The following is a 17,254-nucleotide window of genomic DNA, read 5'->3' as shown; positions in this document are numbered from 1 at the left end:
TTCCGAGTAGGGTGAAAATCAAATGTTTTAAGAAAATTGAAAATTATTGAAGAAATCAATAATTTCTCTGACTACGTCAATTTGATGTCCCATCATCCTTAAAACTTTTAATGAAGAAACTGTATGATAATCTAAAGAAAATAAGTATTATAGAAGCCATTGAAGTGGAAAAGTATTGCATGTTGCCCCAGTTGGCGATTCTATGCGCTGCATACAGGCACAACAAGTCCCCCTAGCTGACACCACACTACTATTTGCAGTGTTTTCAAACAACACTTTTCATGGTATTAAATTTCAAAATTTATTTATTCTTTAAAAAAAATTCTATATTACCTCCTTATTTAAATTATAGGCCCTTCGTGACATTTCGTCTCTTTGTTTACTATAGGCTCGTTACCTATTACATAAGACGAGTCACGAGTCATTTTACTCGAGTGAGCCATTTTGGTATTACAGTAGTCGAGTCGAGTCAAATTTCAGTCGAGTAGCTCGACTGAGTCGACTGCTTGAAGGTTCGCGACTCAGCTGTTTCACTCGACTACCATAATACGACATTTCGCTCGACTCGTCATTGACTGGAGTCGAGTCGAGTTACTCGACTCGTCCTATGTAGTAGGGCTCTATATGTTTCCTGAAATGCATTTAATTATCTACTCTGAAATAATGAATCATCTTATCAATTTAAATTTTATAATATTTTCAAAAATATAAATGCTTAAATTCTGAACAAAGAAAATTTGAACATAAAAAATGTCAAAACAAAGGCACTTTGTTATTCACTTTCAAAATTTGAAATTAACAATTCAGTCTTCAAAAAAAAATCAATTCTGGTTTATCTCAAAGGAACAAATTCGATAAAGTTAGGTCTGAGTTCATGATAAAAAATACATGTGTGATTTGTTTATTTATTTAAATAAAGGGTTATCAAAATATAAAAATCATAAAATAAATAAAGCAAAATATACAGTTACATTATCATTCATAAGTTACAATCCCCAACATGTAGAAGAGGGCATGCCTTATGAAAGCAAACATGTTAATCAATTCGCTAATCCAACCAGGATTCATGGTTTTCCGGTCTCTTCTCCAAAGAGCATTAATTTGAGAATAGTTTAAGACCACCTCCAGAATCAATAAAGTTCCCACCATAATAAGGGTGAGAGCCATAATAGTGAGCAACCCGCAATAACTTTTCTCCAGGAAATTACCATCGTCCGGGAGCTTCTTTGCCGTCGTTGTAGTTGTCGAAGTACTGCTATCGGGACAACCAAATTGGCGCTTCACTTTGCTCAGCCGGATCCGGCCCGGCCCTTCCGATGACGTCACCGGGACGTATTCTTCCTCGTAAACATATTTAAAAACAGGGGTTTCGTTCACTTTTGGAGGATTGTTTGTCCAACTGTCCCCTATAGAAGCACTTGGAAGAATGTGATCTACTGCATCTTCCAGTTTCGGTATAGCATCGAACTCTTCACCTGGCTTGACAAGATTATTTCTGAAAACGAAAAAAATTAAAGAATAAAAATATTTGACCATATTTTGAACCTTTCTATCAAACCTCTCGTAATTTTGGATAGACATTGTAATCCGGGAAGAAACCCTGCTTAGAGTTGAAGGCTTAGGGTCAACCGAAGTTTTTCGAGTCAATTCTAGTGAAGTAACTTCCTTGGACCGGAAAATTGAGGCTGAAGCCGGTCTCTTCGAAGATTTTTCTATGACTTCATGCTCAATTTGTTGTTGTGGAATTTGAGAAAGCTCTTTCTCTTCAGTTTGGTTGATTCTGAAGTCGATTGAGGTCCTAGACTTTTGTTCTGCCGATTTGGCCCTGTCGCTACTGGCCGAAAAAGGTCGTGGAATTTTCGACGGTGTTGATGTACGGTTCTTGATGAAGGATCTGGAAGAGTTTATTGAATTCAATGTTTTAAATCGACGGTTGTCTTTTAAAGAAGTTTTACCTATTTTTTGACATGACGAGATTTTAAAACTGTGAGAAAGCTTCTGTTCTACGAAAACAACTTTGAACGGGCTACTTTGTTCAGAACAAACTAAAAATAAGCAGATAATTAAACTGTAAAACAAGCGCTCATAGTCTGAAACAAAATTTCGCAAACTTTCATATTGTAATAATTTAACTAACTTAAAATTCTCTTTTTTTATTTTCAGGTATGTGTAGAATTCGCTGACACGTGGTTTCAAAAGTTTGAAAGTTCGGTGAGAAATAATGAAACAAAAGTAAAAGAGTCAAAAATGACAAAAATGACAAAAATGACAAAAATGACAAAAATGACAAAAATGACAAAAATGACAAAAATGACAAAAATGACAAAAATGACAAAAATGACAAAAATGACAAAAATGACAAAAATGACAAAAATGACAAAAATGACAAAAATGACAAAAATGACAAAAATGACAAAAATGACAAAAATGACAAAAATGACAAAAATGACAAAAATGACAAAAATGACAAAAATGACAAAAATGACAAAAATGACAAAAATGACAAAAATGACAAAAATGACAAAAATGACAAAAATGACAAAAATGACAAAAATGACAAAAATGACAAAAATGACAAAAATGACAAAAATGACAAAAATGACAAAAATGACAAAAATGACAAAAATGACAAAAATGACAAAAATGACAAAAATGACAAAAATGACAAAAATGACAAAAATGACAAAAATGACAAAAATGACAAAAATGACAAAAATGACAAAAATGACAAAAATGACAAAAATGACAAAAATGACAAAAATGACAAAAATGACAAAAATGACAAAAATGACAAAAATGACAAAAATGACAAAAATGACAAAAATGACAAAAATGACAAAAATGACAAAAATGACAAAAATGACAAAAATGACAAAAATGACAAAAATGACAAAAATGACAAAAATGACAAAAATGACAAAAATGACAAAAATGACAAAAATGACAAAAATGACAAAAATGACAAAAATGACAAAAATGACAAAAATGACAAAAATGACAAAAATGACAAAAATGACAAAAATGACAAAAATGACAAAAATGACAAAAATGACAAAAATGACAAAAATGACAAAAATGACAAAAATGACAAAAATGACAAAAATGACAAAAATGACAAAAATGACAAAAATGACAAAAATGACAAAAATGACAAAAATGACAAAAATGACAAAAATGACAAAAATGACAAAAATGACAAAAATGACAAAAATGACAAAAATGACAAAAATGACAAAAATGACAAAAATGACAAAAATGACAAAAATGACAAAAATGACAAAAATGACAAAAATGACAAAAATGACAAAAATGACAAAAATGACAAAAATGACAAAAATGACAAAAATGACAAAAATGACAAAAATGACAAAAATGACAAAAATGACAAAAATGACAAAAATGACAAAAATGACAAAAATGACAAAAATGACAAAAATGACAAAAATGACAAAAATGACAAAAATGACAAAAATGACAAAAATGACAAAAATGACAAAAATGACAAAAATGACAAAAATGACAAAAATGACAAAAATGACAAAAATGACAAAAATGACAAAAATGACAAAAATGACAAAAATGACAAAATGACAAAAATGACAAAAATGACAAAAATGACAAAAATGACAAAAACGACAAAAATGACAAAAATGACAAAAATGACAAAAATGACAAAAATGACAAAAATGACAAAATTGACAAATTTAACACAAATGACACAAATGACACAAATGACAAAAATTACAAAAATTACAAAATTAAATCTATATATATAAAAATGAATGTTTGTCTGTCTGTCTGTTCCCTATAGACTCGGAAACTACTGAACCGATCATCGTCAAAACTGGCATCTGAGGGTTTTTGAGGCCGGGGATGGTTTCTGTAATATTCAAAACTTCATCCGACTTAAGGAAGGAGAGGCTTCCATACAAAATTTGTAGTTTTTCGAAACAAATTAAAGTCATGACATCCATTTTCTTGAGATTTTTTTTCCTTTGGCCGGTTTGTTTTTCGTCTCTATGGTCGAGGCGTCGCGAGCCAAAAGGAAAGTAACCCAGGCATAGCATACTGATCAGTAGGAATATTTTGGCGCGTATTTCTCAACCTGGAGTTTGTTTTTCGTCTCCATGGGCGAGCAAACGTCTTCGCAAGAGGATAGTAACCAAAGCACACTGTTCATTGATTGCTGGAAAATTTAACAATAAGGCGCCTGTTTCTCAAACACGTGGGGCGATATGCAACCTAGATTTGTTTTTTTCTTGCTTATTTGATTTGTACACAGCACGTGGTATTAAATGACGCCTAGATGTTACACGGATTGGTATTTTATCAATCGAATCAAAACCAATTGAAAGATTTGCAAAAATGCTTCCATATTTAGTTCGTGTTAATGTAGGTAGCATTCGACTTTTCATTCAAGGAACATTAGAACATGTTCAAACATTCAACTTTTTCTGTTAAAAAAAATTAAAATTATGTTTTCTTCTAGAAATAGTTACTTCGGCCCAAATACACAACTGAAACGAATTAAGAAATGAAAATGGGAGCTTTTTATTTTAAAAAGCTCTGAAAAAACTATCGTACTTTTTGCTTACATACCAATTGAAGTACGTACTTAACATGAAAAGTGTTTTTGTGTTACATGGCTGCATAAAAGAGACTTTTGATCCGCTTCGTTTTTGAAAAGCGAGACTTTAGAACTGATATTTAACTGGACGCAAAATTTTTAAGAGAAATTTTTAGTTTATTCTTAACGTGTTAAAAACAATATTCCCTTCTGTCAACTTACACGATGGGGCAAGGGCAAACGTCGAACTTTTAAGAAATTCATCTTCAAAATGATTCAATATGTTGGAAAGACCAGAAGGGTATTCCGAATGTTGAAACTGCAGCGGATATTGAAAATTCTTAAATGTCTTTGTAAATGAAGGTCATTCCCTTTGAACAGCATGCGTTAAAAGTGGAGTAACAAACATAAATTTATATTGCAGGAATACTGCAGATATATCAGTGAAACTTGATAGAACAAAAAACAGGAATTCGTATTAAATCCATTTTAAAGCCATTACTCTGAAGCATCTGAAAATAAGCTTTGCATTGACACTTGCCCCAATATACGGGACGAATGAAAACTTAGAAATTTGTTTTTGCCTACATTTTTGAATATTTGACTTTCAAAGAGAAAATAAAAAAAAACGCTGAGAACTTATTTAGTGATGCAACTGATATTTTTTTTAATATTTATATGTTTACCGTAGTAAATTTATTCAAAACAAAAGAAATTTGCACTGTATTTAAAACATAACTAATTTAATATATTTTTCATTACCATGATAAGTGCTGTTTGGGTATTGAGCCGGTTAAATTTGCCTACCTTCTTCAACCAGTGGGGGACAAAATTGAAAAAGATGAGAGAGCTCCCATGTAAATTTAAGATAAAGAGCTTTTCAAAGAAGGGACCATATTTAAAAAGGTTTTTTGAGTACAGAGTACAAATTTCAGATCTTGAAAAACGAGTTTACAGATCAAGTTTCAGTAAATAATATAACCATCTTTGAATTGCTATTCAGAACTGCAGCTGCAGCTCTCTTTTCAAAGTTGTTAGTTCTGAAGTATGATGAGGTTTGATTAAAAAAAATGCTCTCTAAAATCTAAATTTTAATAAATTTTTACAAATTACATTTATTTCCGGAAGGTGTAGCAAAGCACAACGGGTCAGCTAGTTATTTATAAGAATAACAAAAATATCCTAAACGACACGCTGAATAGTAATCAGAAAATAATGGAAAAATGAGCTTGAAATCAGTTTAATAGAATCCTAAGTTAAATTACAGATCAATAAAATAAATGAAAATAATTCAAACCTCAATTGAATATTTCTTAACTGAGAAAATAATGCAAAAAATTAATTTTGAAACTAAGACCATAATTTTGGCAAAATGTCTCCAACATGCGAAAGAAATTATGAAAGATCTTTTCCAAAAATACATTTTCAGTTCGAGACAATTTTTTATCAAAATTAGGCAAAAATTAGAAAAGTGGATAAAATATTTGACAAATCAACGCAAATTGAATGCAAAAATCTGACAAAATATGTTAATATTTCTTTAAGTTCGAAATGAAATAATTAAAATGATAACAGCAATTTAAGAAGAAAATTCAAAACATTGATAAAATTGCAATAATTTGAAGAAAGAGAATGAATAGATATAAAGATCACAAAAAGATAAAAAGTGAAACATAAGTGAAACACATCATTTGATAAAATCAATAAATAAACAAAAATAACGCAAGTTAGAATTCACACATGATCAATTAAAATTCAAATTAAAATCAAAATAAGTCAAACTGATATAACAAAAAAATGGAGGAAACGCAGCGACCAAAAAAAAAAATTAAGAAAAACATAGAAGTGATATGCATATGAAGAATTCAAGCAATTTAACAAAATTCATTTTCCCAACAAAATTTTATAAACCCTATGCGATTCTGGTGCATATCTTTACTTTAATAATGAAAGATAAACAATGGTTCTCAACCAAAGGAAAAATAACTGCGTTATCCGGACTCGTAGCGCCCTGCATGACCCTTAACGGATCTATCCGTCTCAATCCGTTCGTTCCGCCTGCCTGGAATCGATGACGTGAGACTCCGACACTTCCGTTCGCGATCGATTTTTTCTCGAACGCTCTCGCCTCAGTCGGGTTCAATTGACGCGCCATCACGATGCAATCCGTTCGCGTCCATCCGCCATTAAAGAAACCTAACAACACCACTAGAGTCATTCCTACCATTGGCAGTGAGAGAGCCTTCTCACTAATCAATGGTGTTGATGATCGTGATCTATGTGAGGAGTGCGGCCCTTTCAAGCCACCAAAACCGACCTGAGATCGATCCGAACAATTGAACACGCCGATTTATGGCTTAATTTGAGTCCGTCGAGTCGAATCCGTCCATTTTGCCATTCATTCACGCACCACCAATCGCCACAAAGAGAGTGCTGTCTGTGTCTATTTATTTGTCTGTGGCACCTGAATGCAACTGAATGTTTTTGTTGTTTGTTACCTAGTAGGCCTAGGCCTATTCGGTTTTCGAGTTTTCGAGTTTTCGAGAAGCGCGTCAATGAAGAGGGTGCATTCGAGGGCGATGTTGAATAAGACCTGCGGATGAGTCGATCACGCGTTCGAGATAGATCTCGTGGCCAAGTGTTTGGTGTGGGGGAAACCGAGAATCGTGGAATTATTTAGATGAAAGAAATAAAACCAGCGATCGACAAATCCGATTGAATACCAACAACAATTGTCACGGCGCGAGTTGAGTTGCACTTTGTATTAGATTCGTTTTGGACCTTGACATCGGCACCAAAACAATACGTTGACGGTAGATTGTCACGTGGTTGAGATACACATTTCTTTTTTAAATAAATTTAAAATGAGCTGTGGTTTCAATAAATTATTTTATATTTCATTAAATTAGATTACCGATTTTTTGTCATACTGTTGTAGATTTTTCAAAGTAATGCTACATAAATGATTATTTATTGAAACGGCTATACGGCAATCAAATGAAGCAAAATCTATGGAACAATCATTTAAATTAGGTGTCTATTCAGCAATAAATAAAGTTGCTTTACACTGGCCATAAAATTAAGTTGATCCAGACCTAAATTTATGCATTGCAAGAAAAATTACATGGCGCGTTTAAAGGTATCTGTATACACCATGCATCATTCCATTTGTGGAGAAAAGCCTGATTCAGGACATTAAAATTTTTTTGGAAGCATCAATTTAAAAACGTTGATATTTCTCGGTATATAAATATTTGTCTGATTCTCAACTATATCCATGGTTGAAGTAAACATGATGTTTGCACGAAAAACATGCCTTAGTTGGACGTTGCAAAGTCAAACTTTGGGATCAGATGAGTGATTGATTTAATTGGTAGCTATCCAATATTTTGTTTTTTTCATCTAAACTTTTCGAACCTTTTTTCAAAGCTTAAAAAAAAACAAAGGTCACTTTGAAGAAAATACTTCTAAAAATTCATTTTCGCATCCAAACATCAAAGTTTAACATAACTAAATATGTATTTTGCTCATTATTTTTTAATTTATGTTAATAAATGTGGACATCATTCAGACAGGTTTCCATAAATTCGGGGGTTCAAGTCCGATTGGACTTTTCCTGAATATCCGAGAGAAAACCGTACAATCTGCAATGCCATCTATAAATTTTACAGATGAGCACGAGTATCACTAAGTTCAGAGAAAAAATGATTACTTTTCAAGCCAAAATAATGTCATGACACGTGTGGTAAATGTGTTCCGAAGATTACTTTTTTAAAGACTTTTTTTTATTTTATGAAATTTTACCAAAACTGCCTTGTTTCATTTGCACTGAAATATTGATAAACAAACAACCAATTTTTTTGTTTCGAAAAACCTTTCCAAACTTAGATTGAGTCATTTTAGAAATGGGTAATGGGCAATGACAAGACAATAAGATTTTCATAAAACTCCTTTAGAAATCCTATCCCTGTAGTGGTGTTCTAATAAAAGTAAGAAAATCTTTGGAAACTGTACAAAATTTCAAGAATAAAGATTCAACTGTAAACTAGATTCTTCGACAAATGGATTCTGGGTAAAAATATGTGCGATTTGGTTTTCTTGGTACGGGTCGAATGATCTTGATGAGACAAAAAATAGTCACTATGTGGCCAAAAAAATCTACCGCAAGGGAAAAAAGTTATGAAACAAAGCAGTTGTTTTCGGTATAAACTGAACGGGATTTTCAATTAGCCAATTATCCAGGCATTAGGAAATAAAGTTATTTAAAAATACGGTTCAGTGTTATTTTGAGTGCGGCCCGCAAAAAAAATTGGTCAGATTTAAAACTATGAGTTTATTTATAAGTTTTGGTAGGGTTTCAAAATCAAATTTAAAATGCAATTCTAAATAAATTAAATGTGTAAAAACATTTTAAATTAAGACCCTCAGAACCAAAGGGATATTGATATGGTTGATTTTGAGTTAGTAAAACCAAACGATCTTTCATATTTCAAACATTTTTTTAAATTTTTTTCAGTTTTTTAGAGTTTTATTTACATAATTTAATGTTTGAAAATAAAAACCAAATAATTTCAAAAAATATTTGAAAAGTGGCCTAAAACAACAACTTTAAATCGTGTCTTCTCGATTTAACCTTTTTTGCGTTTATATTCCCTTGGCTCCACGGGCCTCAATTCCAATTTGATAATAATTTGAAATTAAGTTTCGAAATCTTTACAGTGAGAGCTGCAATTTGAAATGAGAATTATAAAACGAAGAAGTTTCTATTCTCTATTTTTTTAACGTGATACAGCATTTGTTTTAACTATTTGGGATCAGGCGCTTTTCGAAAAACCTTCTAGGTCCTAGAAAGTAGATTTTTGAGAAAATTCGACTTTCGAGATAACAAAAGATTTGGTGTTTCATGCGTTCCTAGTCATTTGACATCAAAATAAAAAAAAATTCTCGTTGGATCCATTGCCACCCTGATATACATAGAAATGTAAAGATATAAATTTTATGATTTTTGATCATAATTTTGGGAAGCATTTGGCATTCGGGTTCAGATGAAAAACTTACAAATAAGTACCACTTACGGATTGTATATTTATATTCGAATTCAATTGCTCACCATTCAAAAGATTAACCAATTTTGATAAATTAGTTTTGTATTAGATAAATTCAACTGAAGGAATTGATCTCTATTGTTGGTCAATAGGACGTATAGGAGACTTCAAATATGTCAATTTCTATATCGATGCTAACGTATTGTATGATATATATCTTTTCTGATAAGCGACCATCTTATAAAGTAAGGTTGCCAGGATTTTTTTCACTCCCATCCGGGCCTAGCAATTCCAGGCATTTTTTTCAAAAAACCTGGCAAAATCCGGGCATGGATTTCAATTTTTCAAATCCAAAAACCGGGCAAAAACCGGGCAAAATTTAGGTGTTTTTATATATAAAAGCAAAGAAAAAATGCAAAAAAAATTGAAATTGATATTTTATTAATGTAATTGCAGACTTACAACAACTTTTTGGAACACTTAAATATTTAAAGGTTTATAAAAGTAAATCAGCGAAATTATTTGAAACAACCGTTGAAAATTTCCATACCGATAATCGATTTTGCTGAAACTTACTCAAAAACTTTGATTTTTTTTGGTATATTTGTGAAAATTGTGGAAAAATCCGGGCAATATCCGGACTTTTTTCACGATATCCGGGCAACCGGGCCGGACTGGACTTTCTCGAAATTTTGCATCAAATATCCGGGCAAACCCGGATAAAACCGGGCAATCTGACAAGCTTATTATAAAGACATAACACAGGCCTGAAAAACATATTTTATCAATGACGCCTAGAATTTTTTAGTGGGTTTGGAATCCCATGGATTGGTTTCTGGAAAAATTGGTATAAAATTCATTCCATTTTTAAAAAATATTTTCATTTGATAAAACTGAATGTTTTAAATCCACAATCAGTTCTTTCGTAGACAGCGATTGCGACTCAAAACAAGATTTTTTTTCCTATTCATGTCTGTTAAAAATATGAAAAAAAAATATATAAAAAAATGACAAAAGCAATCGAGGTTTGTAATTCAAAAATTAAAATAAGAATCTTAAAATGAACGAAAGAATATCAGCTAAATGTTATAGTTCAAATAAGTGATCAAATTAAAATGAATTTACTTCATATGGTCTAAATTAATTTCAGTCTTTTTTTGTGTTTGAGATAAGTGAATGCTTTCAAATTTACGTTATTTAAAAGAAAGTTTATGTAATTTTTATTATTTTCCTTTCTTTAAAGATTAGTCCAGTATATGTGGGAAAAATTAAATATTGTAATTTCAGAAATCCTTACCAAAATCCAACCGTATCCAAATTGAACGGGCCCAGTTGTCTTTATTTTTATCCAATATTTTTGCAATATCGCAAGATATTTTGAGTTTCGTTAAAAGCATCTTTTCATTCTTCGAAAATATTTTATACATTCAGAACAGCATATTGGAAGTTTGAGATTGAAATTGTGAATCGAAATCAAACCTTTTGTCACATTTCAGCGCACAAGTTTCTTAGAGATGAGTGATGATTTAATAAAATCCAAAAACTATGCGTTTGAAAAACCTCATTTGGAAGGGCAACAATTCTGTTTAAATCAAACGCATTTGAAATTCGCATAAAGACAAAAAATAAAATCGCTTTTTTAATACCCAAAAAAAATGATTAAGATAGGTGCTTAAACTCTAGACACTCAAATCCGTCCTTGACATATTTCTGAGAAAAAAAACTATACTGCAGTGCAAGCAAAAATTCCGAAAGCTTAATTTGAAGTACTTTTCTGATTAATTTCTATCGTTTGAGGAAAATGTGTCATGGGTGGAAAGTTTTTTTGCTTCCAGATCGTTTGTTTAAGGTAAGCCGAGCTTTTTCAATCTAAAAACCTGGAAAATTCGGACATTTGGTTTCTCAAATGTCGACCAAAAATCCGGGCAAATTAAGTATAAGCCTAACTCAGCTTCAACTACTCAAATAAATTCAAGAAAAAAAATTTCAATTTTTTTTCATCGAAACCTATTGGCAGATCTTCAATTGTATCAAAGGCTTCCATAAAACTTATCATGTTTTTTTTTAAAAAACTTGCTATAAATAAATACAAATTCCAACACAATTTGTTTTTTTTTAGTTTGATTTTGCAAATATGGTTAAAACATCCCGGAATAATTAAGGTTTTTTTTTTCAATGAAGTCCAGGCAACTGGGTTGAACCGAACTTTTTCTAAATGTTGTATAAAATAACCGGGCAAACCCGAATAAAACCGGGGAATTCAGCAAGCTTATTCTGTGATAGGTTATTATTTAAACTTCTGTTTGTAAATTTTATGTTTGAAATTGTCAATATGATTGGATAGAAAAATATTTGGTTGACAATAAGAACATTCAGGTTCGAGAAGTTATAATCCGAAAATTCTTATATTTCTTCTGGAGTTTTAACAGATTCTTATTCTTTCTAGCTTCAGTAATTATATTGAACACTTAAGATCCCTAGATACCTCACGGACCAAACACGCCAGGAATTTGTCCGTTGCGTAACGTACCAGATGCAGTACTGTTTCGATTCGGAGGCTTTTATTACCGCTTTCAATTATCACAGCTTTCGATTAAAACGTACTCCATAAGTGCAAAACCCCCGATCCAATTTCAACATTAATAAACCTGTAAACTTATGAAAACATTCGTGCCAGCAGCTTAAAGTCTACCTTGCCCCAGGTTTATTGTGGACCATGTAAGCACTTGAACCAAACTTAAATCTAAACGTTGTTAAAATAATAATAACAACAACATCAACCCCCATTGAATCGAATTCAATAAGATCATAACCGGGTGATTCGACGATTGACGATTGAATCCATTCAGGGGCCCACAAAACTGGTCCAAAGCGGGAAGTGATTCAGGTGCGCCGTGCCAAATCCGATCGGGGTGGTTTGGCCATATATTTTTTTTTTTGTTCGCTCTGTCTTAAATCCATTAGAAAGGCTGCTGTTGTCGAGAGAGCTGAGAAAAAAAAATGTGTGCAAAACGGTGCCATTTGGTATTTATAAAATTCCGTAATGCACTGTACAGCTGCCATGCCTGATCGGGAAAACAGTTTTGGAGTTAAATGTACTTACGGTGTATAGGCCTGAATCTTAATTACATGGCGGGAATTAATTTTACTGCCTCTTTGATCATTTGTTCAAGAATGAAGCTAAGGAATTTTAAACGGATTTAAATTTTTCATATGAAAGAAGTGTGTTTAATATGTTTAAATAAAAGAATTAGTCATTTATAGAGCGTTCAAACATCAAACATGCAGTTTCAACCAAAATCAAATCGAGTTCCTCGCTTGTAGAATGCACCTCACGTTGGAGTCACCAGCAGTAGCTGCTGATCACAATCTTCTCTCCCCGAAGCTAACCCCAAAAAGCTAGGCGTACGTTGCAAGTTACCTGGCCAGAATAGAATGATATTGTTTTGTTTATTTTATTTTCGAATAAGCTTTCAAAATGACGTATGACATTTTAAGTCTCGTTTTGAAAAATAAATTGGTTTTATTCCAGCAATCGAAACTTTTCAAGCTGTTGAGTTCCATTCAGAATCTTAAGACTTTTTGAAAACCTCAACTTCCAGATAAGATAGTGGCGATTCTTGGCATTAGATCATACCGTTTGCATACGTAATTGGCCTGCACATCAGCCATCCGTTGGGGTTTGAGATTGAATTGAGGGGTCCCACCTGATGGACGGTAAACAATCCAGAGTCTTGCCTCGTTGTGCAGTCAGGCGTCAAGAGCTGAACCAAGAGCTCGGCACGCATACAGATGATGCCTGGCAACTGACGGCGATGAGAATCAAGTTCAAATCTTGGCCCGGCTTGACTCTTTTGGGGTCTCTTCTTCAATGGACGACGGTGCAGGGGGGCCGCCTCTAGATTATGATGATGATCGTGGCGATCAGCATGGTGATTGCTGCTGGCGTAACAACCTTGGCACAATGGCTACCTAAAGCTACGAAGATGAGAATTCTATGTGACTTGGAAGCCCCCAAATGAGCTGATGGGGAGCTTCTGTGTGAATTATTTTGCAAATTTTATGCTCTTGTCTGTCTCTATGTAAACCCCTCAGTGGTAGATAGGTCTTCTAACACGTGTCGGTACGGTGAGTTTCACTCAAGATGACAAATCAGTGAATGCTTAACTCATTGACAAATATTTATCCTCGTGAGGGATCCGTTAAAACTGGCTTGGGACAGGAGGAGATCATCAAATTTTCTTCGAAATGTTCGACACCCATGTCAGTTTTGTAAATGATATATGTACGCTCGAACAGACTTTGATGCTTGAATCGATAACAAATTGTAACTAAAATGAGCTATCAATACCCAAATGATAGCATAACTGAACGTCAAAATTCTCCCGATTCAAAAGAGGACAACATTTAATTATGTCTGTTTTAAAACTTAATTTTTGAAGAAGCTTACAACATCGACAATTAAACTTTTTTCCAGGATTTATTCACCTTATTTGTCAAATGAAACAAAAAACAAACAAATTTTGTTGAATTTTTTTATATTTTTAGCAAGTTTTATAAACGATAAATTTTATGGAAGCCTAAAAAACAATTTAAAATTTGCTGATAAGTTTCGATGAAAAAAATATTCAAGTTTTTTTTTTCTTGATTTTTGTTGAGTAGTTCCTGGGCCTTGACCAGATTTTCCCGGATTTTAAGTCGACAATTTTGAAAACAGACTTAGCCAGGTTTCGAGAAAAAAATTTCCGAATGTGTCCAGTCCGAATACGTGCAGCAAAAATTCTGGAAACTTTACCTGAAACAAATGATCTCAAAGGTAAATAAAATTTTCACCAATAACACGGGATGTAGTGTCTAGAGTTTAAGCACTTATTTTTATCATATTTTTGGGTATCAAGGTATGGATTCTACTTATTGTCTTCATGTGAATTTAAAATGCGTTTGATTTAAAAAAAATCTGGCTGCTCCAAAAGAGGTTTATCCTTCATAAGATTTTATTTCAAACGTATAGTTTTTGGAATCTATTAAGTCATCAATCACCTCTAATAAACTTGCACGCTGAAATGTGGCAAAGGTTTGAGTTTCGATTCTCCCGATATGTTTTTCAGAATGTTTAAATTTTTTAGATGAACAAACGATTTTATCGAAAATCAATATACCTTGCGAAATTGCAAAAATATTGGATAAAAATTTTGACAACTCGGCCCCTTCGATTTAAACTCGATTGGATTTTAACAAAGTTTTCTTAAATAAAGACTGTTATTTAAGAAAACCTTGATAAAATCCAATCGAGTTAAAATCGAAGGGGCCGCATTTCTGCATTTACTGGACTAGAATTTAAAATCAAATTAAATGTTAAAAATGGCACAAACTTTCTTTAAAAAAATCGTTAAACAGAATGAATTCACTAAAATCAAAAACAAACAAAAAACTAAAATTAATTTAAACGATATGAAGAAAAACTATTTTAATGTAATCAGCATTTTCTTTGAAATATGAGTTATAGCTCATGTTTCTTTCGTTCATTTCAAGAGTCTTCTTGGGAAGGGATTAAATTTTTTAATTACAAACCTTTATAGCTTTTGTTAACTTTTCCATTTTTGATATACTTAACAGTCATGGATAGGCAAAAATCTTGAACAGAGTCAAAATTGCTGGCTACCAAAGTGTTAATTGAGGATTTTAAACATTCAGTTTGATGTTTCAAAGGCAGCCCTCAAAGACTTTCAAATTTATGTGCAGCTTGGATCAAATTTGTATGGAAAAAGTAAAAAAAACTAAAAAAATATCTTTATTAATTCAAACAACACTTTAAAATCACACTAACTTTAGTGTGTCAAAATTCTTGGTTAAATAACAACTTGGTAGAATATTTTGAATCATTTCGACACAAGTAAAAGCAGTATCAGGGATTTTAGTTATGCTTTTACTTTTCATATATTTTCAAATAAAATCTTTTCACCACATTTCTCAAATATTTGGTATCTTCGATATTGTTTTTTTTTATTTCTTTACCATTTGCCTTACAAAATCAAAAAATAACAGTCCAACAGAAAGAAAACTCAATAAAAGATGAATCATCAACAACGAGCAAAGATTTTACATCTTTTTTAAATGATACAAAATTATTTTAAACATAACTGTCCAAATTGTCAAAATTGTCAAAATTTTTTAAATTGTCAAAATTGTCAAAATTGTCACAATTGTCCAAATTGTCAAAATTGTCAAAATTGTCAAAATTGTCAAAATTGTCAAAATTGTCAAAATTGTCAAAATTGTCAAAATTGTCAAAATTGTCAAAATTGTCAAAATTGTCAAAATTGTCAAAATTGTCAAAATTGTCAAAATTGTCAAAATTGTCAAAATATTCAAAATTGCCAAAAATTTTAAAATTGTAAAAATTGTCAAAATTGTCAAAATTGTCAAAATTGTCAAAATTGTCAAAATTGTCAAAATTGTCAAAATTGTCAAAATTGTCAAAATTGTCAAAATTGTCAAAATTGTCAAAATTGTCAAAATTGTCAAAATTGTCAAAATTGTCAGAATTGTCAAAATTGTCAAAATTGTCAAAATTGTCAAAATTGTTAAAATTGTTAAAATTGTCAAAATTGTCAAAATTGTCAAAATTGTCAAAATTGTCAAAATTGTCAAAATTGTCAAAATTGTCAAAATTGTCAAAATTGTCAAAATTGTCAAAATTGTCAAAATTGTCAAAATTGTCAAAATTGTCAAATTGTCAAAATTGTCAAAATTGTCAAAATTGTCAAAATTGTCAAAATTGTCAAAATTGTCAAAATTGTCAAAATTGTCAAAATTGTCAAAATTGTCAAAATTGTCAAAATTGTCAAAATTGTCAAAATTGTCAAAATTGTAAAATTGTCAAAATTGTCAAAATTGTAAAATTGTCAAAATTGTCAAAATTGTCAAAATTGTCAAAATTGTCAAAATTGTCAAAATTGTCAAAATTGTCAAAATTGTCAAAATTGTCAAAATTGTCAAAATTGTCAAAATTGTCAAAATTGTCAAAATTGTCAAAATTGTCAAAATTGTCAAAATTGTCAAAATTGTCAAAATTGTCAAAATTGTCAAAATTGTCAAAATTGTCAAAATTGTCAAAATTGTCAAAATTGTCAAAATTGTCAAAATTGTCAAAATTGTCAAAATTGTCAAAATTGTCAAAATTGTCAAAATTGTCAAAATTGTCAAAATTGTCAAAATTGTCAAAATTGTCAAAATTGTCAAAATTGTCAAAATTGTCAAAATTGTCAAAATTGTCAAAATTGTCAAAATTGTCAAAATTGTCAGAATTGTCAAAATTGTCAAAATTGTCAAAATTGTCAAAATTGTTAAAATTGTCAAAATTGTCAAAATTGTCAAAATTGTCAAAATTGTCAAAATTGTCAAAATTGTCAAAATTGTCAAAATTGTCAAAATTGTCAAAATTGTCAAAATTGTCAAAATTGTCAAAATTGTCAAAATTGTCAAAATTGTCAAATTGTCAAAATTGTCAAAATTGTCAAAATTGTCAAAATTGTCAAAATTGTCAAAATTGTCAAAATTGTCAAAATTGTCAAAATTGTCAAAATTGTCAAAATTGTCAAAATTGTCAAAATTGTCAAAATTGTCAAAATTGTAAAATTGT

At 31.3% G+C, this 17,254-nt stretch overlaps 2 protein-coding genes across 3 annotated transcripts in view; one reads left to right on the top strand and one right to left on the bottom strand.

Moving 5' to 3' along the window:
- Positions 1–17,254, top strand: part of LOC129751492 (uncharacterized) — a 656,753-nt gene that overhangs the window by 160,044 nt on the left and 479,455 nt on the right. The window lies entirely within an intron of this gene.
- On the bottom strand, positions 899–2,085 carry LOC129751494 (uncharacterized). The gene is made up of 3 exons (XM_055747030.1): positions 1,956–2,085; positions 1,559–1,894; positions 899–1,495 (listed from the first exon to the last, which is right to left on the bottom strand). The coding sequence occupies exons 1-3, from the start codon at positions 1,967–1,969 to the stop codon at positions 976–978; spliced, it is 870 nt and encodes a 289-aa protein (XP_055603005.1). The 5' UTR covers positions 1,970–2,085; the 3' UTR covers positions 899–975.

This window comes from Uranotaenia lowii, chromosome 3 (assembly GCF_029784155.1).
Source record: "Uranotaenia lowii strain MFRU-FL chromosome 3, ASM2978415v1, whole genome shotgun sequence".
Taxonomy (NCBI): Eukaryota; Metazoa; Arthropoda; class Insecta; order Diptera; family Culicidae; genus Uranotaenia; species Uranotaenia lowii.
This window is presented reverse-complemented; position numbering and strand designations above follow the sequence as displayed.

Bases quoted from the DNA above. Each gene is read 5' to 3' on its own strand.
- LOC129751494 (XM_055747030.1), bottom strand. The intron at 1,496-1,558 runs GTTTGATAGAAA...TTTCGTTTTCAG, and splicing joins TCTATCCAAAATTACGAGAG to AAATAATCTTGTCAAGCCAG.